Source organism: Brassica napus, chromosome A2, assembly GCF_020379485.1.
Source record: "Brassica napus cultivar Da-Ae chromosome A2, Da-Ae, whole genome shotgun sequence".
Lineage (NCBI taxonomy): Eukaryota > Viridiplantae > Streptophyta > Magnoliopsida > Brassicales > Brassicaceae > Brassica > Brassica napus.
Window position 1 is genome coordinate 6108252 of NC_063435.1, and position 21968 is coordinate 6130219.

Here is a 21968-nt window from a genome sequence, read left to right on the forward strand (position 1 = left end):
GTTTTTTTTCCACTTCTTGTAACCTTTTGTTCGGACAGGTTCAGTTACCTTTCAATTCGGTTTGGGGTGGATAATTCTATCGAGAATCAGTAAGTGTCCGAAAATTTATCGGTTTCACTTTTCAGTATTTATTACTTTTGTGTTCAAAGTTTTCAAACTATATAAAAATATTTAAATTATCGAAATTACCAAAAAAAATTCAACTCGAATTACCAAAATAATATATGAAATATTAAAAAATCAAAATACCAAAAAAAAAAAAATAGTAAAATTTACGAATATATTATTTAATTTTAAAAATATAAATAAAGAAATTATATCCCCCATTTATTAATCGATCCTTCCCTGAAATCAAAAGGGCTAAAAAGAATGCAGACTTTATCGATAACATTCTGCAACTGTGCCCTGCTCGTTAGAAGAAACTCTGTCGGAAACAGAAACAGACTTAATCTGAGTTTCATCTCTTCTTCTTCTTCCTCTTCCTCTTCTGCTCCGACTCTTATTTGCCGATCAAAATCCAAATCCCAAACCGACAGCTTAAGAGTGTTGGAATGGGACAAGCTCTGCGACGTCGTCGCTTCTTTTGCTCGTACTTCTTTAGGTCGCCAAGCCACAAAGGTTTGTTCTTTTCAAAATTTGTAGCTTCTCAGCATTAAACTCACATTGACATTTTGATGGTTTTTTCAGAAAAAGCTTTGGTCTCTTGACCAGAGTTTCGATGAAAGCTTGAAGCTTTTGGAAGAAACAGAGGCCGCCATTAAAATGCTTGAACATGGTTCCTTCTGTCTCGACCTCTCCAGCATTCAAATCTCCCTGGTAACAGCTTCACCCTCAATCCCATAAATTAATAATCATTTTTGTGTGTGTGTTTTTTTAATGTAAATACTGTTTTGTGTAAAAAAGGTTGAGTTGGGCATACGTAATGCTAAGAGGAAGATGTCTTTGAGAGCAGACCAAGCGCTTGAGGTGGCTTCTCTTCTTAGTTTCTTCGAAAACTTGCAGCTTGATCTCAAAGCTGCCATTAAGCAAGATGGAGATTGGTACAAACGGTTCATGCCTCTATCTGAAATGGTATCTTACAGTTTGAGCTCCAAATCTTGCTACTTCAACACTGTGTTGGTCTTATATACATTGTTTCATACCTCTCTGTTGCAGATAATGCTACCTGTTATCAATAGATCATTCATCAAGTTGGTTGAACAAATTATAGACGTTGATGGAAAAATCAAAGATTCTGCGGTTTGTTCTTTCTCTCACTCTTTGACTACAGCCTCAAGAGGAATGATCCTTATGTTAAGTTATATTTATTGTTTCAGAGTAGTGACCTGAGACTGTCGCGTGAACGAGTCCAGACAGTTGAAAGAAAGGTCAGCTTAGACTGTCTAAAATAAGCTGAAATATTGTCCAAACAGTATCTTACAAGACTGTTGATTTTGAGTTTTCACTGATACATTTGTTCTTAAGATATATCTTTTTAAAGTAAGATTGTCTGAAACCCTCTTATTGTCTCCTTTCAGCTGCAACAACTGTTGGAAGCTATTGTAAGGAGCCAAAAGGCTAATGAATCTGTCATGGTAAGCACTCCCTTAGCATGGCATAAGAAGAAAGAGCAAATCTTCATATCTTAACATGTCTCCAGGTAGTAGCTGAAATTGACGGAAGATGGTGTATACAAACGAGCTCAAGCCAGCTTACTTCTGTTGATGGTCTTCTTCTTTCCAGGTAAACTTAAATTTGCAGTTTTCAGATTGTGATTTTATCTTTCAGTTCAATCCTTTTGAAGATAATATGTGTTACAGTGGTTCAGGTGGAGGGACTGCTTCGGAGCCATTAGCTGCGGTGTCTATGAACGATGAACTCCAAAGCGCAAGAGCATCAGTTGCAAAGGCTGAGGCAGAGATTCTCTCAATGCTAACTGCAAAGGTAATTGAATATTTGATTTCAAAAGTTGATATTCTATATGACTTTTTTACTCATTTTGATGCAAATCAATACAGATGCAAATGGATCTTGATCAAATCGATGATGTGATGAAGTACTCAATTCAGCTGGATGTGGTAAGCTTATGCTTTTTCTCCCTTGCATGAAAACAAATTGATCTTACAGTGTGTTTTCTTGTTTTGCTTATAGATAAATGCTCGAGCAACTTATAGTCGGGCATATGGCGCTTCACATCCTGATATATACTTACCACCTGAAGATGGGGTGGACTCTGAATCTTTATCTGCTGGAGAAGACTCACCTGCGAATAACTTCTCTGGTGAGGAAGCGCTTCCTAGAAAAGAATGGTTGCTGTATCTACCTAGATGTTACCATCCTCTACTGCTTCACCAACACAAGAAACGCATAAGAAAGACGCAGGAGGCTGTAAAATATCATAAAACAGTATGTTCCCCAATGATCATTGCTCAGATTTGGTGATCCTTTTTAGCTGAAGTTGATAAGTAATTTTTGTTTCAGGCAGGCACGGTATCAGGAGTTCCACCAGTTCCAGCTGATTTCCAGATCTCTAAGGGAACTAGAGTTTTGGTCATTACAGGTCCAAACACAGGAGGTAAAACCATTTGCTTGAAATCAGTTGGACTCGCTGCTATGATGGCAAAATCAGGTAAAGCCATATGTTACTTATAGTTTTTGTCTGTGTATTCAATACTACACCAAATGATTTGCAATGCGTTTTGTAGGTCTTTATGTGCTAGCATCTGAATCTGCTCGCTTACCTTGGTTTGACAACATCTATGCTGATATTGGTGATGAACAGTCCTTGCTGCAGTCACTTTCTACCTTCTCCGGTCATTTGAAGCAAATAAGTGTAAGTCTGTTTCTCTGTCCCTGTCACGCTCTTTCACAGTTCAACATGTCTCCTCTCCTCATCTCAGTGTTTTTTCTTACTGGTTAACTTGCAGGAGATTATCTCGCATTCAACAAGCAGATCACTTGTGTTGTTGGATGAAGTAAGTTAAAAAAGATTGGACACATTTGTAGTGATCATCTGCTTGAAGGAACCCACTTTAAACCGTTGGTGCTATTAACAGGTTGGAGCAGGTACAAATCCCCTTGAAGGAGCTGCGTTAGGGATGGCAATACTCGAATCATTTGCAGAAAGCGGCTCTCTACTCACCATGGCGACCACACATCACGGAGAGCTTAAGATGCTTAAATACAGGTTTTATAATCTGCACATGCCGTTTATATCTTGGATCATCCTATGTTTTAGAGAGTATTAACTTCTTTTGTAGCAATTCTGCGTTTGAGAATGCTTGCATGGAGTTTGATGACCTCAACTTAAAACCCACTTTCAAAATCTTATGGGGAGTACCAGGTTTAGCTACATAATCATCTATAGACTGTTTTCTTACCCCTGAACATTGGCTTTATAGTGGCCATGTCTGAAAATGATTGTCAGGTCGTTCGAATGCAATAAACATAGCCGAAAGATTGGGGCTGCCATGTGATATCATCAACAGCGCTCGTGAGCTATATGGCTCTGCAAGTGCTGAGATCAATGAGGTCATACTTGACATGGAACGCTACAAGCAAGACTACCAGAGGCTTTTAAACGAGTCACGTCGTTATATAAGGTGAGAGAAGCTATTGTTGTGTCTTAGATTAAACAAGATTAAGGAGCTTGTACACTCTTATGAGCTTCTCTTTTTGGTTCTAGGATCTCAAGAGAGCTTCATGAGAATCTACTTACAGCAGAGAAGAACATTAACAGCCATGCTACTCGAGAAAGACTAAAGATGAGACAAGAACTGATTCAGGCGGGATCAATGGCTCGTTCTACACTTCGCAGAACATTGCAACAGTTTCGTGCATCTGCTGCACAATCTTCTCGGACAAAGGTAGCTACACAACTCAAAACGACCAAGGGTGGAGACAACGCAACTCGTTCACCATCCATGGTAGCCAGACGACCAGTTTCTGGTATTGAACTAAAACTTAAGCCATTTGAAAGATATCTATTGTCTGGTTTTGATCATTGAAACTGAACCATGTTTCTGCTCTAACAGAAGATGCTGCACAAAAGGGAAATACAAAGCTTCCTCAAGTCGGTGACTCGGTGTTTGTTTCTTCTCTAGGCAAAAAAGTGACTGTATTGAAGGTAGAACAGTCGAAGAAAGAGATCTTAGTTCAAGTAGGCATCATGAAGATGAAAGTGAAGCTGACTGAAGTTGTGGCCTGAATCTCTTAATGTAACTAATGTGATATTAGGAAACATTTCCTGCTTATTGCATATACATTTTACATATGGTAAAGGTCTGTACATAATGGGTATTAACATTACACATTAGTTAATGTTTTAATTACTCTGAAGCTCCTGTCTTTATTTATCTGTTGACTCAACGTTTGTCTCGTCCAAGGCTATGCGTGAGAAATGGGACTTGAGACCAATCCAACATTGGTAGTAATCGTGGTCGAGGAAAGGGGACTCCAGAGCCCAGTGGCAGACTCTAGGAATCAAAGCTGATTCGAACATGAAAGCCATTGTACCTGTGAGCTTATAAGGAGCCATTGCATTTACACGAGCAATCGTCGCCTACAAAATCATTATGAGAATGGCTTCAGACTTGAGATGTATTTTCAAACTTGTGATTGCTGCAGCATTAAGATGGGATTGATACCTCGTATGTGGTTGTATCTGGACCATGAGGTGTCATACAACTGTGAAGACTTGCGCCACCAGGTAGAAATCCATCAGCTTTGGCCTGTGAAAAGGTGGAGTCAGCTTCTAGATTCGGTAGGAAGAGCACAAGCCAGTAAAGTATTATACCTCGTAAGCACCATAGATTAGGCCCATAAATTCACTCATGCAGTTACGATGGTAGTAAGGAGGTCGAAAGGTATGCTCAGCAACCAACCAACGAGGAGGGAATATGACAAAATCAAGCAAGGCCACACCAGGTTTATCCGTTGGTGCTGTCAGAACTGAGAGAGCCATTTATATTGAAAATCAGTTATAGATGAAGAACAACAGTTAGGTATAGATTTAGTCCCCTTACCTGTATTTACAGATGGATCTCCATGGTCTACAAGGACAGTGTTGTATGGACAGAACTTGTGCAGGTCATACTGCAGATGTAAATACATGATATGGTCAGAAAAGATAACTTCAATCTTTCCAAGAGCTTAGGCTGAACAAACACTGTAATAACCTTATAAGGCACGTAATTGCCATGCCAGGCGACGACATTGAACGGAGAGAAATCTTGTTTAGCAGTAAAGAGTTCACCGCCAAACTTCTGAACAATAGTGTAGTCAGGCCGTAGCCCTTCCTCAAACCATGCCGTTGGTGCAAGAAAATCTCTTGGTGCAGCAAGACCATTGGCACCTTCACACGTCCAACGATAAAGACATAAGGCCTTTTATAATACAATCAAAGTTGAATCAAAAAGAAGAACCATACCTATAGGTCCAAGATCAGGAAGCTGAAAATGAGCACCATAGATCTCAGCAACATAACCATGAGACTTCCCATCTGGCAAATCTATTGAAAATCTGAATCCTTGTGGTATAACAGCAATTTCACCAGGAGACACCAAAAGCCTCCCACACTCGGTTTCAATCCACACCCCTAAACAACCCACTCAAAACATCAGAACAAGACTAAACCTTTATAACAAATGAATCTAACCCAATCTTGATAACTTACTTCCAGCTTGGGGAACAAACAAGAAGTCACCATCAGCGTTACAAAAGGCAGAGTCTTTCATCCCTTTATTAGCAGTGTACCTTCAAATAGAAAGAAAAACAAGATCCCTTTATTACTCATCTAAACCAAAAGAGAAGAAGGTGTACATCTCTCTCTCTATACATGTGAATAGCAAACCCATGTCGGAGAAAAGAGCTCCCAGCTCCACAAACAGTGTACAGCCCATCAACGAAATCAGTAGGCGAGTCAGGAACATCCTCAGGCCTCCACCGAAGCTGAGTCGGGTTCGTGCGGCTGTTCGACGCATCGAACTCGCTCACCAGCCTCGTATGAGCAGGAACTCGAGGCTTGAAGGGCTCGTGCGTCACTGATGGTTTGATCCGATACAACCAACTGAAAATTAAAAAAAAAAAAAATAGAAAAATTGATAAAAGTCATGAATGAGTTAGAGAAGTGAGAAGTGAGAAGTGAGAAACTTTGTTCCATAGCTCAGTGGTAGAGTAATTGACTGCAGATCAATAGGTCTCATGTTCGAATCCCCGGTAGGGCCTCTTAAGTCTTCTGTTAAAAAAGTGCTACAAAAAAGAGATAAGAGAGAGTAAAGGAAAGGACCTTCGCTGATTAAGCTTGCGAGGGGAAGTGAAAGAGGTTCCGGAGATCTGCTCGGCGTAGAGACCGAGAGGACAAACAAGTGGACTGTTCTGATCTCGCGGCAGAGCTCCGGGGATGGCTTCGGAGGAGAAGTGGTTGCCGAAGCCTGGTTGGTACTGTAAATCTGCGAGCTTCTCTCCCATGGCTTCTTCAGCGACGAAGACGATACACTTTAGCTTTTAGTTAAGTTTATAAACGTGGGGAGTTTAGTTTGGGTGACGTTGACATTTCGATCAAAGAGGTAAAGAGACGACGTCTGGTTTTAAAACTCCTTTTCTGTGGATGGATTCTCCAGCGTGGCAGAGACAGAGCATTTACGTTAACTTGTCTATTTAGTTTTTAGGCTTATCCATTAATGGGCTTTTGGAAATTAGGTTCAGGTCTATTTAAAATCAAACCCATGAATGGTTTTTGTTAAGCTAAGTTTTATTTCTCCTACATTGGAACAAGTAGAGAGAAGTTCACAAGTCTTGATTAGATATAAATTGAGAGGGCTCTCTTTACTACTGATTATGTCATCTTCGCGCTTGGGTAAAACCCTAAAATTCGTTGGTTAAATTTTTATGTCCGAAATTTTGAATTAACGTGTTTGCCTGTTTCACATGTATTAGTGCTTGTTTGTAAATCTAATTTTACATTTTAAGATTCGGTATCTCAAGTCTCAACCATTGAAACAGAACCTGAATGAATGTGTTTATAGACTTTACGGACTATAAGTTACCATGTTGACTTTTAACGTCTACTACTAGTTAAAAATGCATTTAAGGACTTAAGAAGCATAGAGCATGATTATTAGAGGGTTCTAAAAGTGAAATTCTTAGCGGAATATATAAATTTGTGTCTTAATTTTTAACTAAAAACTAAGAATCAACTCTTAAATAAGAGTTTTAAGAGACGGTTTTTAATTTTTTTAGTTAAAAGTTAAGAGACGGGTTCTTATATTTCACTAAGAATCCCAACTTAAAAACCTCTTAATAATCATGCTCTAGACTCCTTTTTTTTTCAATTAACATCTTATATTTCATAAAACCGGAGGAACATAAAGCTGTAATCATTTTATTCAACAACAGCAAAACTTTTTATCAATTTCATTTTGCATTTCTTGTTATTAATAAGAGATAACTAGAGATATATAATAGACCTCATAAGCAGCACAAAATTAAATTATTTGCTTGGTCGATACCATTTTGAAGAGAACAAAAACCAGACGAACATAGTTCACTTTGTTCCACACATGCAAAGACCTCTCCCCGTATTAGCATTATGTGAGATAAGATAAGATGACAAAACATACAGAATTTCCTAGATATTAGTTGCAGCATATTGAGAGTTAGTGACCAACTTGAGAACGTAACTTGAACCCAACCCCCTACTTGAGCTAACTCTGAAACAAGTAGGCGAGAGATGTAAGTAACACATAGGAACTGGCATCTTCCGTGGAAGATAAGGCAATGGCGACTCCAAGTTCAGGACTTGGGTGGCTTCTCTTATAGAAGGCCTCGAGTTTCCGTCAGGATGACTGCACCATACCCAGGGCTGGCCCTGAGTAAATTTTTTTTTTATAAATTTTGGGGTCTAAAATTTTTTCATTTTTATCAGATTAAATAAAATATAACTTTACTCTTTTGTTGACAAATGGCTAATTTTTTTTATTTATAATATTATGAGTTACTAATTTTTCATATTTTTATTCTATAAAAACTATTATTTATTAACTTAATATGTTTACTAATTATTTAAATAGTAAAAATAGTCTTTTTAAAACCAAAATATCTCATGTTACGTTAAAGCCGATATCTAATTATATAAAGTAAGATTCATAAAATATTATAAAAGATATATATGGTATTTTGGTATAAAACCAAAATAAATATAGTTTTAATACCATAGCTATTTTTTAGAAACCTAAAAACAACTGAATTGAACGGAGAGATAATACTAGTCATTAAATAAAAGTAGTAACCAACCACGACTAATTAACCTAAAGCACCAATCAATCGCTAATAATTAATTAAAAGCACCAATCAACCACTAATAATAAAGTTAAAATATTAATCTCGTGCAGCCCACTAATAATTGAACTAAACCATCCATTACTCTTTCACAAGCGCATTGTCAATGCTAAATAAGGCGATGTCCTAGGAAGGGAAGAGGTATGTATCTGTATCTCAGTCGCAAAAAGCATAAAAAGAAGAAAAGCAAAGATGCGATGATTTGAAATACAACAAAATTTTCTCATTTCAGCTCTCTTTGACGATTTGTTTTCCGTTCTTGTTTCGATAATTCGTATACAAAATGGTCCAAAAGTACCACGCATTTATGTTCCCGTGGTTCGCTTTTGGTCATATGATTCCGTACTTGCATCTAGCCAACAAGTTAGCTGAGAAAGGTCATAGGGTGACTTTCTTGCTGCCCAAGAAAGCTCAGAAACAGTTGGAACATCACAACCTGTTCCCAGACAACATCGTCTTTCATCCACTAACTATTCCTCCTGTTGATGGCCTCCCTGCTGGCGCTGAGACCGCCTCGGATATCCCCATCTCACTGGGAAAGTTCCTGTCCGCAGCCATGGATCTGACACGCGACCAGGTGGAAGCAGCGGTTCGTGCTTTGAGACCGGATCTGATCTTATTCGATTTTGCTTATTGGGTTCCGGAAATGTCTAAGGAGTATAAAGTCAAGAGTATTTTGTATAGCGTGATAGCAGCTACCACTATGGCTCATAACTATGTTCCTAGTAGCGAACTAGGAGTTCCTCCACCTGGTTATCCTTCGTCAAAGGTAGCGTACCGCGTACACGATGGTCACGCGTTGTCGTCTCTCTCCATCTTCTACAAGAGGCTGTACCATCGCATGACCACAGGTCTTATGAGTTGCGATATCATTTCAATGAGGACTTGCGAAGAAGTGGAAGGTAAGTTCTGCGACTATATAGCACGTCAATACCAGAGGAAGGTTCTTTTGACCGGTCCAATGCTTCCTGAGCCAGAACCACTTGAAGATCGATGGAGTAGTTGGTTGACCGGATTTAGACAGGGCTCTGTCGTGTTCTGTGCACGGGGAAGCCAATTCACTCTTGAAATGGATCAATTCCAAGAACTATGTTTAGGAATGGAGCTTACTGGTTTACCGTTTTTTATAGCGGTAACACCACCAAAACAAAGACGATTCAAGAAGCGTTACCAGAAGGGTTTGAGGAGAGAGTGAAGGGTCGTGGAGTAGTTTGGGGAGAATTGGTGCAGCAACCATTGATATTGGCTCATCCATCAGTAGGCTGCTTTGTGAGCCATTGTGGGTTTGGGTCAATGTGGGAGTCTCTAATGAGTGATTGCCAAATAGTCTTGCTTCCATTTTTGAGTGATCAGATCCTCAACACTAGATTGATGACTGAGGAACTCGAGGTTTCGGTTGAAGTGCCAAAGAGAAGAAACTGGATGGTTCTCCAAGGAGAGCTTGAGTGCTGTCATCATTTCTGTGATGGATGAAGATAGCGAGTTAGGGAATCTGGTGAGGAGGAACCACTCCAAATTGAAAGAGGTTTTGGTTAGTCCTGGATTATTAACCGGTTACACCGATAAGTTTGTGGAAGCATTGCAGGATCTAGTCAACGATACAAATCTTGAATGAAGTACTCTGCTTGTGAAGCAGCTGTTTCAAGTAAGGCAATAAGTGACCAGACCGTGACGAACTTGTTTATGTTGTTACTATTTTTATTTATTTTTTTCATTTCATCAGCTCTTTAGCAATATGCTAATCCTTGATCTCTTTGAAATCCTACTTCAAAAATTATTGGATATAAAATATACAATCATTTTGTCAAAAAAAAAAAATCATGTTGGTGGGATTTCTATTAGAAAAAATAGTCATATGAACTAATCTCAATGTCTTTGATAATTTCAAAAACTTAATCTTGTGTGATACCTTTTGATAAATGGATTCGCAATGTTGTCACCTGACTTAATGTAATCTAATAGTTTTATATTGTTTTTAAAATATGACAAGTTCTTCTTTTTTTTAGTACAGCCCTTTGTCTATTACAGTGTACACATGACTCTAATTGGTATTTACAGAAGTAAAAAGGTGGAAAAGGGATGAAATAAAATAAGTGATACTGAGAGTAAGGGAAAACATAGTAGACACCAAAACAATCAAAGAACCATTAACAAAGATAATCAAACTGATTAACAGAGATTGAGAGCTTGGATCATGAGTAAGCAAGATAATTGACAAGGATATATTAGTATCTGAATCAAGGTGTTGAATAAACAATATAACTCATTCTCAAGAAAATGGATCAGACGATTTACATTAACTCATTTTCACTTTTAGTCTATTTACTTACTGATAGTCTTATAAGGTAAAACATCTCGGTAATTTCGGATAAACGTACGTATCAATGTATGAAAATACTAGTTTTTATTTTCATACGTTTGGTACCAGCGTTACTTGCTGAATTTTAGAAAATACAAAATTAAAGAGTTTGAACTTTGAACAATAAAAGATATGCACGGGAGTGAGCACAAATTGGATATCCAAATTTTTAGATCAAGATTCGTTAAAATCTAGTAGTCTCGAGATTCGTTTAAGATAGTGAATAATAATATACAATGACCAAAACATAAAAATTAGATAACAATGACCAGAACATAACAAGAAAATATTAAATTACTCTATTCTATTAAACAAAAATTTTGAGATCCGAAAAACGGGAAAACTTAGATGGAACTAAACCAACCCTCATTTCGGGTTCCATATATTTTGTCCAGAATATAGTGGCACATGGCACATGAAGTTCACTACTAAATAAACCTTAAACACCCATCAACTACGAATAATTAATTTAAGATACTAACCACTTACTAATACTTTACTTAAAGCACTCTCGACAGTCGACACACACTCGCATGATAAATATAGGGCTGCCCGTGAGAGGGGAATAGCATCTCATCAGTTGCAAAAACTTCACAGCCAAAAAAAACTGTTTTTTTTTTTTTGAACAACTTTTCTATTTTGCTTGTGTTGACAATTATGGGAAGGGAAATGGGCCAAAAGTTCCATGCATTCATGTTCCCGTGGTTCGCTTTTGGTCACATGACTCCATACGTGCATCTAGCTAACAAGTTAGCTGAAAAAGGCCATAGGGTTACTTTCTTGCTGCCCAAGAAAGCCAAGAAACAGTTAGAACATCTTAACTTGTTCCCAGACAGCATCGTCTTCCACCCCATCACTATTCCTCATGTTGATGGTCTCCCTGCTGGCGCCGAGACCCCCTCCGATATCCCAGTCACGCTATGGAGGTTCTTGTCCACAGCCATGGATCTGACACGTGATCAAGTTGAAGCTGCGGTTCGTGCCTTGAGACCTGACATTATCTTGTTTGACCTTGCTTACTGGATCACGGAAGTGGCGAAAGAGCATGGAATCAAGAGTATGTTGTACAACGTGATATCAGCTACCTCTATAGCTCATGACCTTGTCCCTGGTGGTGAGTTAGGAGTTCCTCCACCTGGTTATCCTTCATCAACTTTACTGTTCCGCCGACATGATGCTCACGCCTTGCTGTCCTTCGCCGTCTACTACAAGAGGTTTTATTATCGTGTCACAACAGGTCTTACGAATTGTGATTTCATTTCCATTAGGACGTGTGAAGAAATCGAAGGTAAGTTCTGCGACTATATAGGGCGTCAATACCAGAAGAAGGTTCTCTTGACGGGTCCAATGCTTCCTGAACCCGACAAGAGTAAACCACTTGAAGATAAATGGAATAATTGGCTGAGCGGGTTTGAACCAGGCTCTGTAGTGTACTGTGCACTAGGCAGCCAAATCACCTTGGAAAAGGACCAATTCCAAGAACTCTGCTTGGGACTTGAGCTCACTGGTTTACCATTTTTTGTAGCTGTTACGCCACCAAAAGGCGCCAAGACGATTCAAGAAGCGTTACCAGAAGGGTTTGAGGAGAGGGTGAAGGGTCGTGGAGTAGTTTGGGGAGAATGGGTGCAGCAACCATTGATATTGGCTCATCCATCAGTAGGTTGCTTTGTGAGCCATTGTGGGTTTGGGTCAATGTGGGAGTCTCTAATGAGTGATTGTCAAATAGTCTTGCTTCCATACTTGGCGGATCAAGTTCTTAACACGAGATTGTTGACTGATGAACTCGAGGTTTCTGTTGAAGTGCCAAGAGAGAAAACAGGATGGTTCTCTAAGGAGAATTTGAGTGTTGCGGTCACTTCTGTGATGGACAAAGATAGCGAGATTGGGAATCTGGTGCGTAGGAACCACTCCAAGTTGAAGGAGGTTGTGGTTAGTCCTGGATTGTTAACCGGTTACACTGATAATTTTGTTGTCACTTTGGAGAACCTACTTAAGGAGACAAAACTTCCATGAATTAGTTTGCAGCTGTTTCAAATTACGCAATAAAAGTAGTTGTCTTTGTTCAACTTCTCCTTTTCTTGGTTCATTATGCTTTCCTTGTTTAGTTCATTACTATATGTTTCCACATATAGTAATTTTTTTAATTAATTTTCGGGAGATATTGACGCCTTAACCGAAGATGTAAACGACAGTCACATGTAATATGAGCAATCACGTGGGGCATGCCGCATGCGATGATTCCCCATAAACTCCAAAGTAATTTACTAAGTTAGTACTAATCCTTACTAATAATCACGCTAACTTCATACAGTTTTCTTTCACACACACAGTCTCCAATAAACATAAAAGGATGTCATGGGGGGGGGGGGGGGGGGGGTGTGGTGGAGGAGATGCTGAATATTTTAAACAGAGAGAAGAAGATCACGAAAAACACATTACAGCAACCGAAAAAAGCCAAACGCTTTTTCTAATTTGAAAAACAAAAACAAAAGCTTCTTATTTTAGTTAATCCTGAAAAAACATTTGAGTTGGAAAATTTTAGGAAATGAAAATGGGTCAAAACTAAAGTTTCATCCTTTCATGTTTCCATACTTCATTTTGGTCATGTCACTCCATACTCTAACCAACAAGTTAGCCGAGGAAGGTCACAGGATAACTTTCTTGTTCCCCAAGAAAGGTTAATCTATTTTCAAACCACATAATTTTTTACCATCGATCCTATTAATGGCATTCCAAAAGGCACAGAGCCAAGTTCCAACATCCCATAGACGGTGGAGACTCTCCTACTTGAAGCCATAGAAGTCGAATATTCAGTTTGCTCTTTGAAACCAGACTTGATCTTTTTCAAATTTGCTTCTTGTGTTCCAGTAAATGGCAACAACATCAATATTATCCGTGGCTGATCCGGGTTTTAATATAGTGTTTAAGAAGCCAAATCACTCTAGAGAAGGATTAATATCAAGAACTCTGCTAAGGAATGGAGCATACAAATTTACCATTTGTTTATTGTAAATCCACCAAGAGAATCAACTATTCAAGAAGCTTTACCTCAAGGTTTCAGGGAGCCGGCAGATGTAGGATCTAGAGTGCTGCTAGGAGATGTATGCCATCAGTTGGGTGCTTTGTGAACCACTGCGGGTTCGAATCAATGTGGGAGTCTCTGGTGAGTGATAGACCAATTCTCTTGCTTACATACTTGAATGATGATACTCAACACTAGATTTACACTAGGTAGGTTTCGGTGGAAAGTGAAAAGATAAGGACAAGAGAGAGATTTTTTAAAAGAAAGCTTGAGGATTGCGATCGTGTGATAGTGAGTTAAGGAATGTGTTGAGGAAGAATCATACCAAATTGAAGAGATTATGGTTACCCCTGGATTATTGACCAGTTACACCTATAAGGTTTTAAAATCATTGCAGAATTGGTACATGTTGAAAATCTTGAATGAAAACACATGGTGTGATCAATAAGGTAAAATATGAAACTAGATCCATGAAGTATTTGTTGGTTTCTTGGGTTGTCGAATATGGCAGTTCTTAGTTGTAGTTCTTTATATATTCTTATAACTATATTTAGAGTTGAAATAAGAAAAAAAAATCATCTTTCTTTTCATTTTTCACACACACTGTATTAGTAAATGACTATAATTACAATAGAGATAATACTGAATATTGGAATCTTGTATGTGTTGAAACAGAGTCAGACCCATGAGGTTGATGAAGATCCATGTCCACTGGTAACGAAACAATCATAAAGCTCGTCAAAGACCACCACTTGATTATCATGACCTTCTTCACAAGAACCAAGATTAGAATCATCCACAGGAGAATCTTGATGCGTGAACAGAGCAAGCTGATTTCTAGACCTCTTCAGCTCATCTTGCAGAAACTGCACTTTGTGTTCTAACTTTGCCTTATCGGAGAGAACTGCTTCAAGCTTGGACTGGAGATTGCAGTATTGGAGCTCGAGAGACTGAGTCTTGGACCTGGCTCGCTTGTTCTGGAACCAGACTGCGACTTGTCTCTGAGGTAGACCTAACGTGTTGGAAAGTTGAAGCTTGAGATCTGGATCGAGCTTATTGTTCAACGTAAAGCATTTCTCCAGTTGTCTAACTTGATCTTGTGTTAGCCTCTTTTTCTTGTTTCTACTCTGACCCTGAGGATTCTCCATTTTCTCTCTTTTTCTTCTTCTTGTGTGTATGTACAACGTTGTGCTTACAGAAATATATATACACACACTCACATTTATGTGTATGTTCAAAAAAAAACAACGAATGTCTTTTATGTAAACCACGAGAAAACAAAATAAATTCCAACTTGGTAAAAATTGAAGTCATTAATCTGGTGTAACGGACTATACAAATACGTAAATTAGTTTTAATGCATCGATGGAACAAAGGAATTCACTAATAAATTATCGCGTAATTAATATCTATGTAAAAGACTACGACGCATGCACAACAAAGCTAGCTGTCTAGAAACTTAGAAAGTAACATTAAACTCTTTGTAAAATACACGAAACTTCACTTTAAATGATTTTTCAATTAATATTTTCGGACTTTAATTCATAATCTCTCATATACTTGAAATCAATCTTTAGAAATTCTGATATAAAAATTAACAATTCGTATGAAAGATGGTTTAAACCAACCATTAAAAAAAAATTCACGTTCACTTAAGCTAGCAATATTTTGTTTTTAATAACTTTTTACAACTGAAGTTTCGTGTTTTAAAAATATTATATTATGGGAGAAATAGTGCAAAAACGTAAATTTATGTTGATTGTACAAAATGGAAAACTAAAGATACTTTGAAAAGATCATTTTAGTTATATTACTCATTCTAAGTTAATATTTACATATTTAGAGAAAAAAAATGGATAGAACACAAGATAGGAGGTGTATATTTGGAAGGGGTCATTCAAGAATCAAAGCTTTGGGGCCCAAAGCCCAACTAACTGTTCTTTATGGACCCACTTTACTATTCAAAAGAATGAACTAGGACTAGTTAAATTAAATGTTTTGATTAATAAATTTAATAATTAGTTGATCACAAGTATTTTTCTCAAATACATGCATGTGGTCACGTGGGCTGGTCGTATCGTAACCACTAAAATTTAATAACATTATCATCTAACACAATACTACTAAATTAATAAATATTTAAACTTCTCTTTTGTTCTTTTGGGACAATGCATCTTGTTTTATGAGTTCTTTCATTTTCATTAGGATTTTTCAGTAGAATCGTTTAGTACTTTATATCCTTTTCAAATACGGTCTGTTGAATGAAATATACAGCAATTTTTTAAGAATAGTACCAATATTGGGCCTTAAAAGAATCTGATGCGTCCAAGAGAGTGGGCTTGTGTTTATCCACCACTATAATCTTAAAACTATTCTAATAGCATGTTAGACCATCTCCGATAGATATCTAAGAAGGTTCTATGTCATAGTTCTATCTAATTATATGCTCAAAAATAAATCAAAAATAGAAAAAATAGATAGATAAAGTTCCAAAAATAGAACTTTCGGAACTAATTCTAAGTTAATACGTGTTATTTTCTGATTGGTTAATATTTTCAAATTACACCTCTCTCTCTCTCTCTTCTCTCTCTCTCTCTCTCTCTCTCTCTCTCTCTCTCTCTCTCTCTCTCTCTCTCTCTCTCTCTCTCTCTCTCTCTCTCTCTCTCTCTCTCTCTCTCTCTCTCTCTCTCTCTCTCTCTCTCTCTCTCTTCTTGGCGGATTCAACAAAAAGAGCCTTTGGTTTCGAAAAAATGATAGCAGGAGCCTCTGGTTTCTCCGACGAGAAGAAATGTCATCCTCTTCCCCTCCTGTCGCTCTCAAACGATCAGGTGAACGGATCGGTTTCTGGATCGGGTTCTGTTTTAAGCGTTAGCTCGTCTGGATCGGGTGAAGATCATAGTCAGCCCACTGCTCCTAGGTTCGATTCCCCCCCCCCTTCTCCCTCCTTTATTGATTGAGTGATTGATGATATGTGGATTGTGGTTCTAAGCAAGAAAGTTAACAGCTTTGATTCGGAAAAGTATCTCTTCTCTTTTGCGAATATGGCTCCGCTGGCAAGTAAAACTTAAAACATTTAATTAGTTCTATCATTGGAAGGGTTAAAACTAAACAAGTATCTAAATTTTTTAATTTGATTATTTTCAATTAAAAAATTGATTTAGAACTCTAAGACCATATCTATTGTTGGAGATGGTCTTAGGGGACTAGTATGTGTACAAAGTTTAATGCATCAATGCTAATCTATTTATTTACTATATATAAAAGAGGGCTAACTCTCTCCAGCACCTTCGCATGTTAAAGACTAAGACTAGAGAGTGAGAGCATCAGCATTTGGTGAGAGATCCATTGAATTTTTCAAACAAAAAATTTAAGACTAATGTTAGACACTATCAATGTTAGGGGAATAACACCTGTCTAAATGTCAAACTAAGAAGTCATCTCATCAAACCATAAATGCTTTAGAAGCGTTCACCTTAGAGGATTAGGTATGATATTCTACCAGACTGGAAGAGTTTAGGGTTTTGCAACCGGTGATTTAAAATCCCACATCACTTCCTCTGCTCCTCATTTTTTTTCTCTGCCTCTTACTACTCGTTTATACCTATATTTACTTTGCATCACCAAACTAAGATTAAGATGAAAAGACTTCTTTTAATATATATATCTTTCGTTTTGATTTGGGATCTCAAAGGCTTTGGGGAGTTAGGGATTCCCTTATGAATACACTTGCTTGCTTCAACTTTACGAGAATCTTCATTTCCTTATATCTACTCGCCTGGGACCTAGCCAGGAATGAAATGCATGTAGGTCGAGATTCACGTATAAATGGCTTCCTCCCAATCACTCAATTCTGAATGTGTGACATTCTAATATTAAGACTAGTTACTTGGTAATCTTTCACTCACTGCAGTTTGATGGAGTTGTTCCTCGGAGTCCCAGACATATATAAGATCTTTATTTTAAGAAAACTTAACTCTGTTTTTAGATTATCATAGTCTCAGACATGGGACATTCTAATATTAAGAAGCTTACATTAAGAAAACTTAACTCTGTTTTTAGATTAACATACATGCACCCACTTATCTATTCTATTATACTGATATATGTATGATATTCCATGTTAATGCAACTTTTTTATCTAATTAAGTAAATCCTTCGCCATTCTTTTAGTCAAGGACTAGCACAAAGCGCTTCTGTTTTGTTTTTTTTTTACTTAAATACGTTAAGGAGAAGACTTCTCTCAGACTTCGTTCATGCATGTTATCTAAATATGGGTGAAATAAGATACAAACTTGGAAATCACTGATTTAGTACAAGTGTGAATACATTTCTGCCAGTGATCCTATAGTTTACACAAACATATGCTCAAAACTGTATCTGATTCTTTTTATAAATATTTCCTAAACATGTATTTTTCCTTTGATTGAGTTTATTTTATTACAATAAAGCTACTTGTATATCACATATTTTAAATAGAGAGAAATAGAAAACACTATACTGTATGTGCTTTCTAAACACTTTTTTTTTCTTTTTCTAAGCACATTTTGACCATACAAAAATCACAAATCAACTATGGTTTGAGACTGAGTCTTGGCATGTCTGAGATAAAAACATTTGATCCTTTTAAAAGCTTCTTCAATCGAAGATGCATCAGCCGCAAACGTTATCCTCAGCCAGTTCTTAAGCCCCACCGCAGTCCCTGCTCAGCCGCATCCATAATATATTAAAAGAGATTACTCTTAAAAGTTATATCCATAATCAGAGAGACTGAAGTAATATCCTTACCAGGAAGAAGGATGACTGATTCTTCTCTAGCTAGCTTGAAACAAAAGTCGATATCGTCGCTTATATCTTCTAGTAACGAGAGATTCAGCTTAACCTGAACCAACCGCATAAATTAAATCAAGAACATTTTAAAATGTGTACACTATTCACAACTTATATATTTACTAACCATCATAGCCATGGATCCTTCTGGTCGATGCGAGGAATCAATGCAAGGAATCTCGTTGATCCAGTCATAGCATATATCCGAAGAGTTCTTCAACGAGTTCAACGTTTTCTTGAAGAATGATTCGTCCGTCTGTTCAAGAATCGTGGGAACTGCAGCCTAATGCAACACAATCAAATAACAATATTTGTGTCTTTTGATGAGAAACCATAGAAGTTGATTCTGAATCTATGTTATTATATATATATATATATATATATATATATATATATATATATATATATATACCTGGATAAATGTGGCTGGTCCACCAAGAATATCAAAGTACTTCTTGAACCGCTCGATGATCTGATCCAAATGAACAAGTTCACCCCGTAAATGGTTAACTGTCACGCTCTCTCTAAATAATCAGTTTTAAAGATATTGAAGCTATTACTAACCTTTGGGTCTTTAAACGAGCCAGAAGGGTCAGTGGTCACAAACCAACCAAGCCGCCAACCAGGAACTATCCATCTCTTTGATAAAGATCCAAGAGTAAGCACCGGGACGATAGATCCAAACACACCCATTGGCACAAATGGTTTGCTCCCAAAAGCAAGATGACCATAAACTTCGTCAGCAATCACAAGAATCCCTAGTTTTTTCGCCGTTTCCGCAATCTAAAACACACAAAAAAAAAGCTTGTATTAACCAAAAAAAACATAGTTATGTTTCCTCGTGTCAAAGTTTAGAGCTAACCTTCATCAAATGCAGGTAACTATAGACATTCCCACAAGGATTACCAGGGTTTATAACAACCAAAGCAACTGTGTTTTCGTCTGCAAGAGACTCGACAGCGTCAAGATCGATCTCCCATCCGTTTTCTGGAAGAAGGTCGAAGTAGCGAACCTCGAGGTTTCTAAACTTAGCGCAGAGTTCATATATCGGGAAGCCGGGCCTTGGAAGAAGTATATTGGCCCTGGGACGAGCCAACATTGCCAATGCTACGTCGATTGCTTGTGTGCAACCAGATGTGATGAACACATCGTCTTGAGATAGTTTGTATGGAAGATCACGCGATAGATACTCTGCGATTGCCCTGTTTCATTACACAAAAAGTGTGAAACGTGTTTCGCAAGTTAGGTGCTTATATTTGGTCCTATTAATGTTTGCATTTTCGGATTTACTATAAGGACAATTATCGACCAAAATTCATCCTTAATTTGATTTATTTTACATAAAAGAAAAGAAAATAAGTTTTTTTTTTAATTAGCCAACGTTCGAACCTAGGTTTGGTTAAAATTTGAATCGGTTATTTTGTTTATGTTTACTCGGTTGTGCTAAACCAACCGAGTTTGGCATCCCCTAGGCTCTAACAGCACCACGTCTACACTCTAGCGTATACCTCTGCCTTGCTTTTTATGACGTCGAAAATAATGTTTCTTTTTTTTATAAATGATGTTGCTCAGATCTTTTTATTTTTGTCAACCGTCCAGGTCGTTCTACAATAATTACCAAAGATTTGCTTCCAAAGAAAAAATATTAAAATACACCGGAGCGTTATAAAAGATTGACGGTGGTAAACGGCGGCGTTAAACTGTAAAAGGAAAAGAAAACAGGTAAATGACGAAAATAACCTTCGAGTTTGAGGAAGACCAACGGTGGGAGCATAACCATGGAACTTGTTGGAGAGAAGAGAATCTGAGACAGCTTGAAGTGAAACTTGTGTTGTACGGAAACACGAGTAGAGTGTTGGGTCTCCCATTCCAAGTGATATAACTCTCTTCACGCATCTTCCTTCTTCATCTTCCAACTCTGAGATGCTTTCCATCAGCAAACTCAGAATCCCTTTAATTGTGATTGTCGATCCTCCATTCTCCATCTTTATTCAATTCGATTTCTCCTTCTTCTTTCTTGTGGGTGTCTATTTAACTGTTTCTTGAATCTTTCACTTTGATGGTTTGGTTGAAGTCTTTCGGTGCAACTCGAAAAGAAGGGGGATTTGTGTTTGATATGTGTTTGAGAGTGAGATTTGCCTGATTGGAGAAGGACATATAGGGAAACAACTCAACAATAAGTGGTGTTTAACTTTCCAACCTTTTATCATATTATTGTTTTTACAGCCACTCGTTTGTACCAAGGATATAATATTTCATAATAGTTTTTTTGGTCAAAAAACAAATATATTTCATAATAGTATTCGGTGATGTTTGAGATTGTAAAGAAATAAGAAATAGCCCAAAAAAAGTTTTGTTGAAATAAATAACCCCAAAATATTGGTTTCCATAATCCGAATAGCACGAGAATTTTCTAGATTACCTACCTCCTTTCTAAACCGTTCATTAGTCGGATTAAATATTTTTTTTTTTTAACTCTTGCGTAGCTTTATTATTAGAAATAGAAAGAAATGTTGAAACCAATAACATGATAATCAAAAAAACCTCATAGCACAGAACAACCAAAAAACCGCGGGCACCAAAAAACCTCATAGTCGGATTAAATATTTTGTAAGCATTTTTTTTTAAGAATTACATTTATAAAATTTATCATAATTAATTCATACATATAGAAAGAAAATAGATAGTTGCGAAATATTATTACACATCTATTTCGAATCCACTAATTATCATTTTAAAAACAAGATGATGGAAAATATGAAGCAGAGCAGATTGGAACCGTTTACCCTCAACAATTTACATATATAATTAATAGTCTTACATAGCCAATGCATTATTTTCTAAAAACGGTATCCAAATTGGTTAAAGCGACGATCAATAAATCATAATTTTTATAAATATCTTCCTTTTACATACACCATGGGGCAATATACAATTTAAAATATATTTAAAAATAAATATTTATTAATATGTTAAATTTATTATGTTTTAACAATATTTTATTATAAACTTTTAATTATTTAAATTTAAAATAAGATACAATAAATAATTTTACTTATTTTAAAATTTTATTTAAGAATAGATATTTATATTTTTTAAAACTATAATCTTAGATAGATTTCTTTTGGTTAAAATATAATGAATCAAATTGTATAAAACTAAGAAAAAAATAATATAAAATTTTTATATGTGATGTCAAAAAAAAGTTAAATAGTATTTCCAGAATTTGTAGATATCAAAAATAAACTATAGGATTTATAATTTATATTTTTAAAAAATAACATAAAACTTGAAGAACTATTTAAGTAATAAAAAGTATAATTATAAAAATAAATTAAATAATATTTTCAAATTTTCAAAATATTGTTATATTTCTGTTACTATAGTGAAATTGTTTAATCTACATTCTTAATACCACTTTTCATGTTTACTTTTGGTTTTAAG

The 21968-nt window shown here is 36.7% G+C and overlaps 5 protein-coding genes and 1 pseudogene across 7 annotated transcripts; 3 read left to right on the forward strand and 3 right to left on the reverse strand.

The window, feature by feature from the left end:
* The first annotated feature begins 331 nt into the window (after positions 1-331).
* On the forward strand, positions 332-4317 carry LOC106390236 (endonuclease MutS2-like). Of its 3 annotated transcripts, none has more exons than XM_013830666.3 (18): positions 332-618; positions 688-816; positions 904-1071; positions 1156-1239; positions 1317-1367; positions 1518-1574; positions 1640-1722; positions 1800-1923; positions 1998-2057; positions 2131-2385; positions 2461-2608; positions 2685-2812; positions 2907-2954; positions 3036-3166; positions 3240-3322; positions 3407-3581; positions 3665-3927; positions 4017-4317. In XM_013830666.3, the coding sequence occupies exons 1-18, from the start codon at positions 370-372 to the stop codon at positions 4184-4186; spliced, it is 2406 nt and encodes an 801-aa protein (XP_013686120.2). In that variant the 5' UTR covers positions 332-369; the 3' UTR covers positions 4187-4317. The 3 variants fall into 3 exon arrangements, with proteins under 3 accessions (XP_013686120.2, XP_048607611.1, XP_013686113.2); XM_013830659.3 differs by having other exon boundaries at positions 334-618; positions 4014-4317; XM_048751654.1 differs by lacking the exon at positions 1640-1722 and having other exon boundaries at positions 333-618; positions 1518-1622; positions 1819-1923; positions 4014-4317.
* On the reverse strand, positions 4212-6595 carry LOC106390253 (homogentisate 1,2-dioxygenase). The gene is made up of 9 exons (XM_013830676.3): positions 6266-6595; positions 5816-6046; positions 5654-5733; positions 5408-5575; positions 5157-5332; positions 5004-5073; positions 4775-4929; positions 4626-4709; positions 4212-4540 (listed from the first exon to the last, which is right to left on the reverse strand). The coding sequence occupies exons 1-9, from the start codon at positions 6445-6447 to the stop codon at positions 4328-4330; spliced, it is 1359 nt and encodes a 452-aa protein (XP_013686130.2). The 5' UTR covers positions 6448-6595; the 3' UTR covers positions 4212-4327.
* A 1552-nt stretch (positions 6596-8147) lies between these two features.
* LOC106390262 lies at positions 8148-10461 on the forward strand (annotated as a pseudogene).
* An 810-nt stretch (positions 10462-11271) lies between these two features.
* LOC106408609 (UDP-glycosyltransferase 79B10) lies at positions 11272-12705 on the forward strand. The gene has a single exon (XM_013849350.3). It carries the CDS (start codon positions 11333-11335, stop codon positions 12686-12688), a length of 1356 nt encoding a protein of 451 aa, XP_013704804.2. The 5' UTR covers positions 11272-11332; the 3' UTR covers positions 12689-12705.
* A 1621-nt stretch (positions 12706-14326) lies between these two features.
* LOC106418622 (homeobox-leucine zipper protein ATHB-52) lies at positions 14327-14918 on the reverse strand. Its single transcript, XM_013859365.3, has one exon. It carries the CDS (start codon positions 14843-14845, stop codon positions 14375-14377), a length of 471 nt encoding a protein of 156 aa, XP_013714819.2. The 5' UTR covers positions 14846-14918; the 3' UTR covers positions 14327-14374.
* A 3182-nt stretch (positions 14919-18100) lies between these two features.
* On the reverse strand, positions 18101-20804 carry LOC106390270 (probable aminotransferase TAT2). The gene is made up of 7 exons (XM_048751695.1): positions 20265-20804; positions 19387-19726; positions 19089-19307; positions 18937-18996; positions 18652-18807; positions 18483-18576; positions 18101-18396 (listed from the first exon to the last, which is right to left on the reverse strand). Exons 1-7 carry the CDS (start codon positions 20507-20509, stop codon positions 18257-18259), a joined length of 1254 nt encoding a protein of 417 aa, XP_048607652.1. The 5' UTR covers positions 20510-20804; the 3' UTR covers positions 18101-18256.
* Between the last annotated feature and the right edge of the window lie 1164 nt (positions 20805-21968).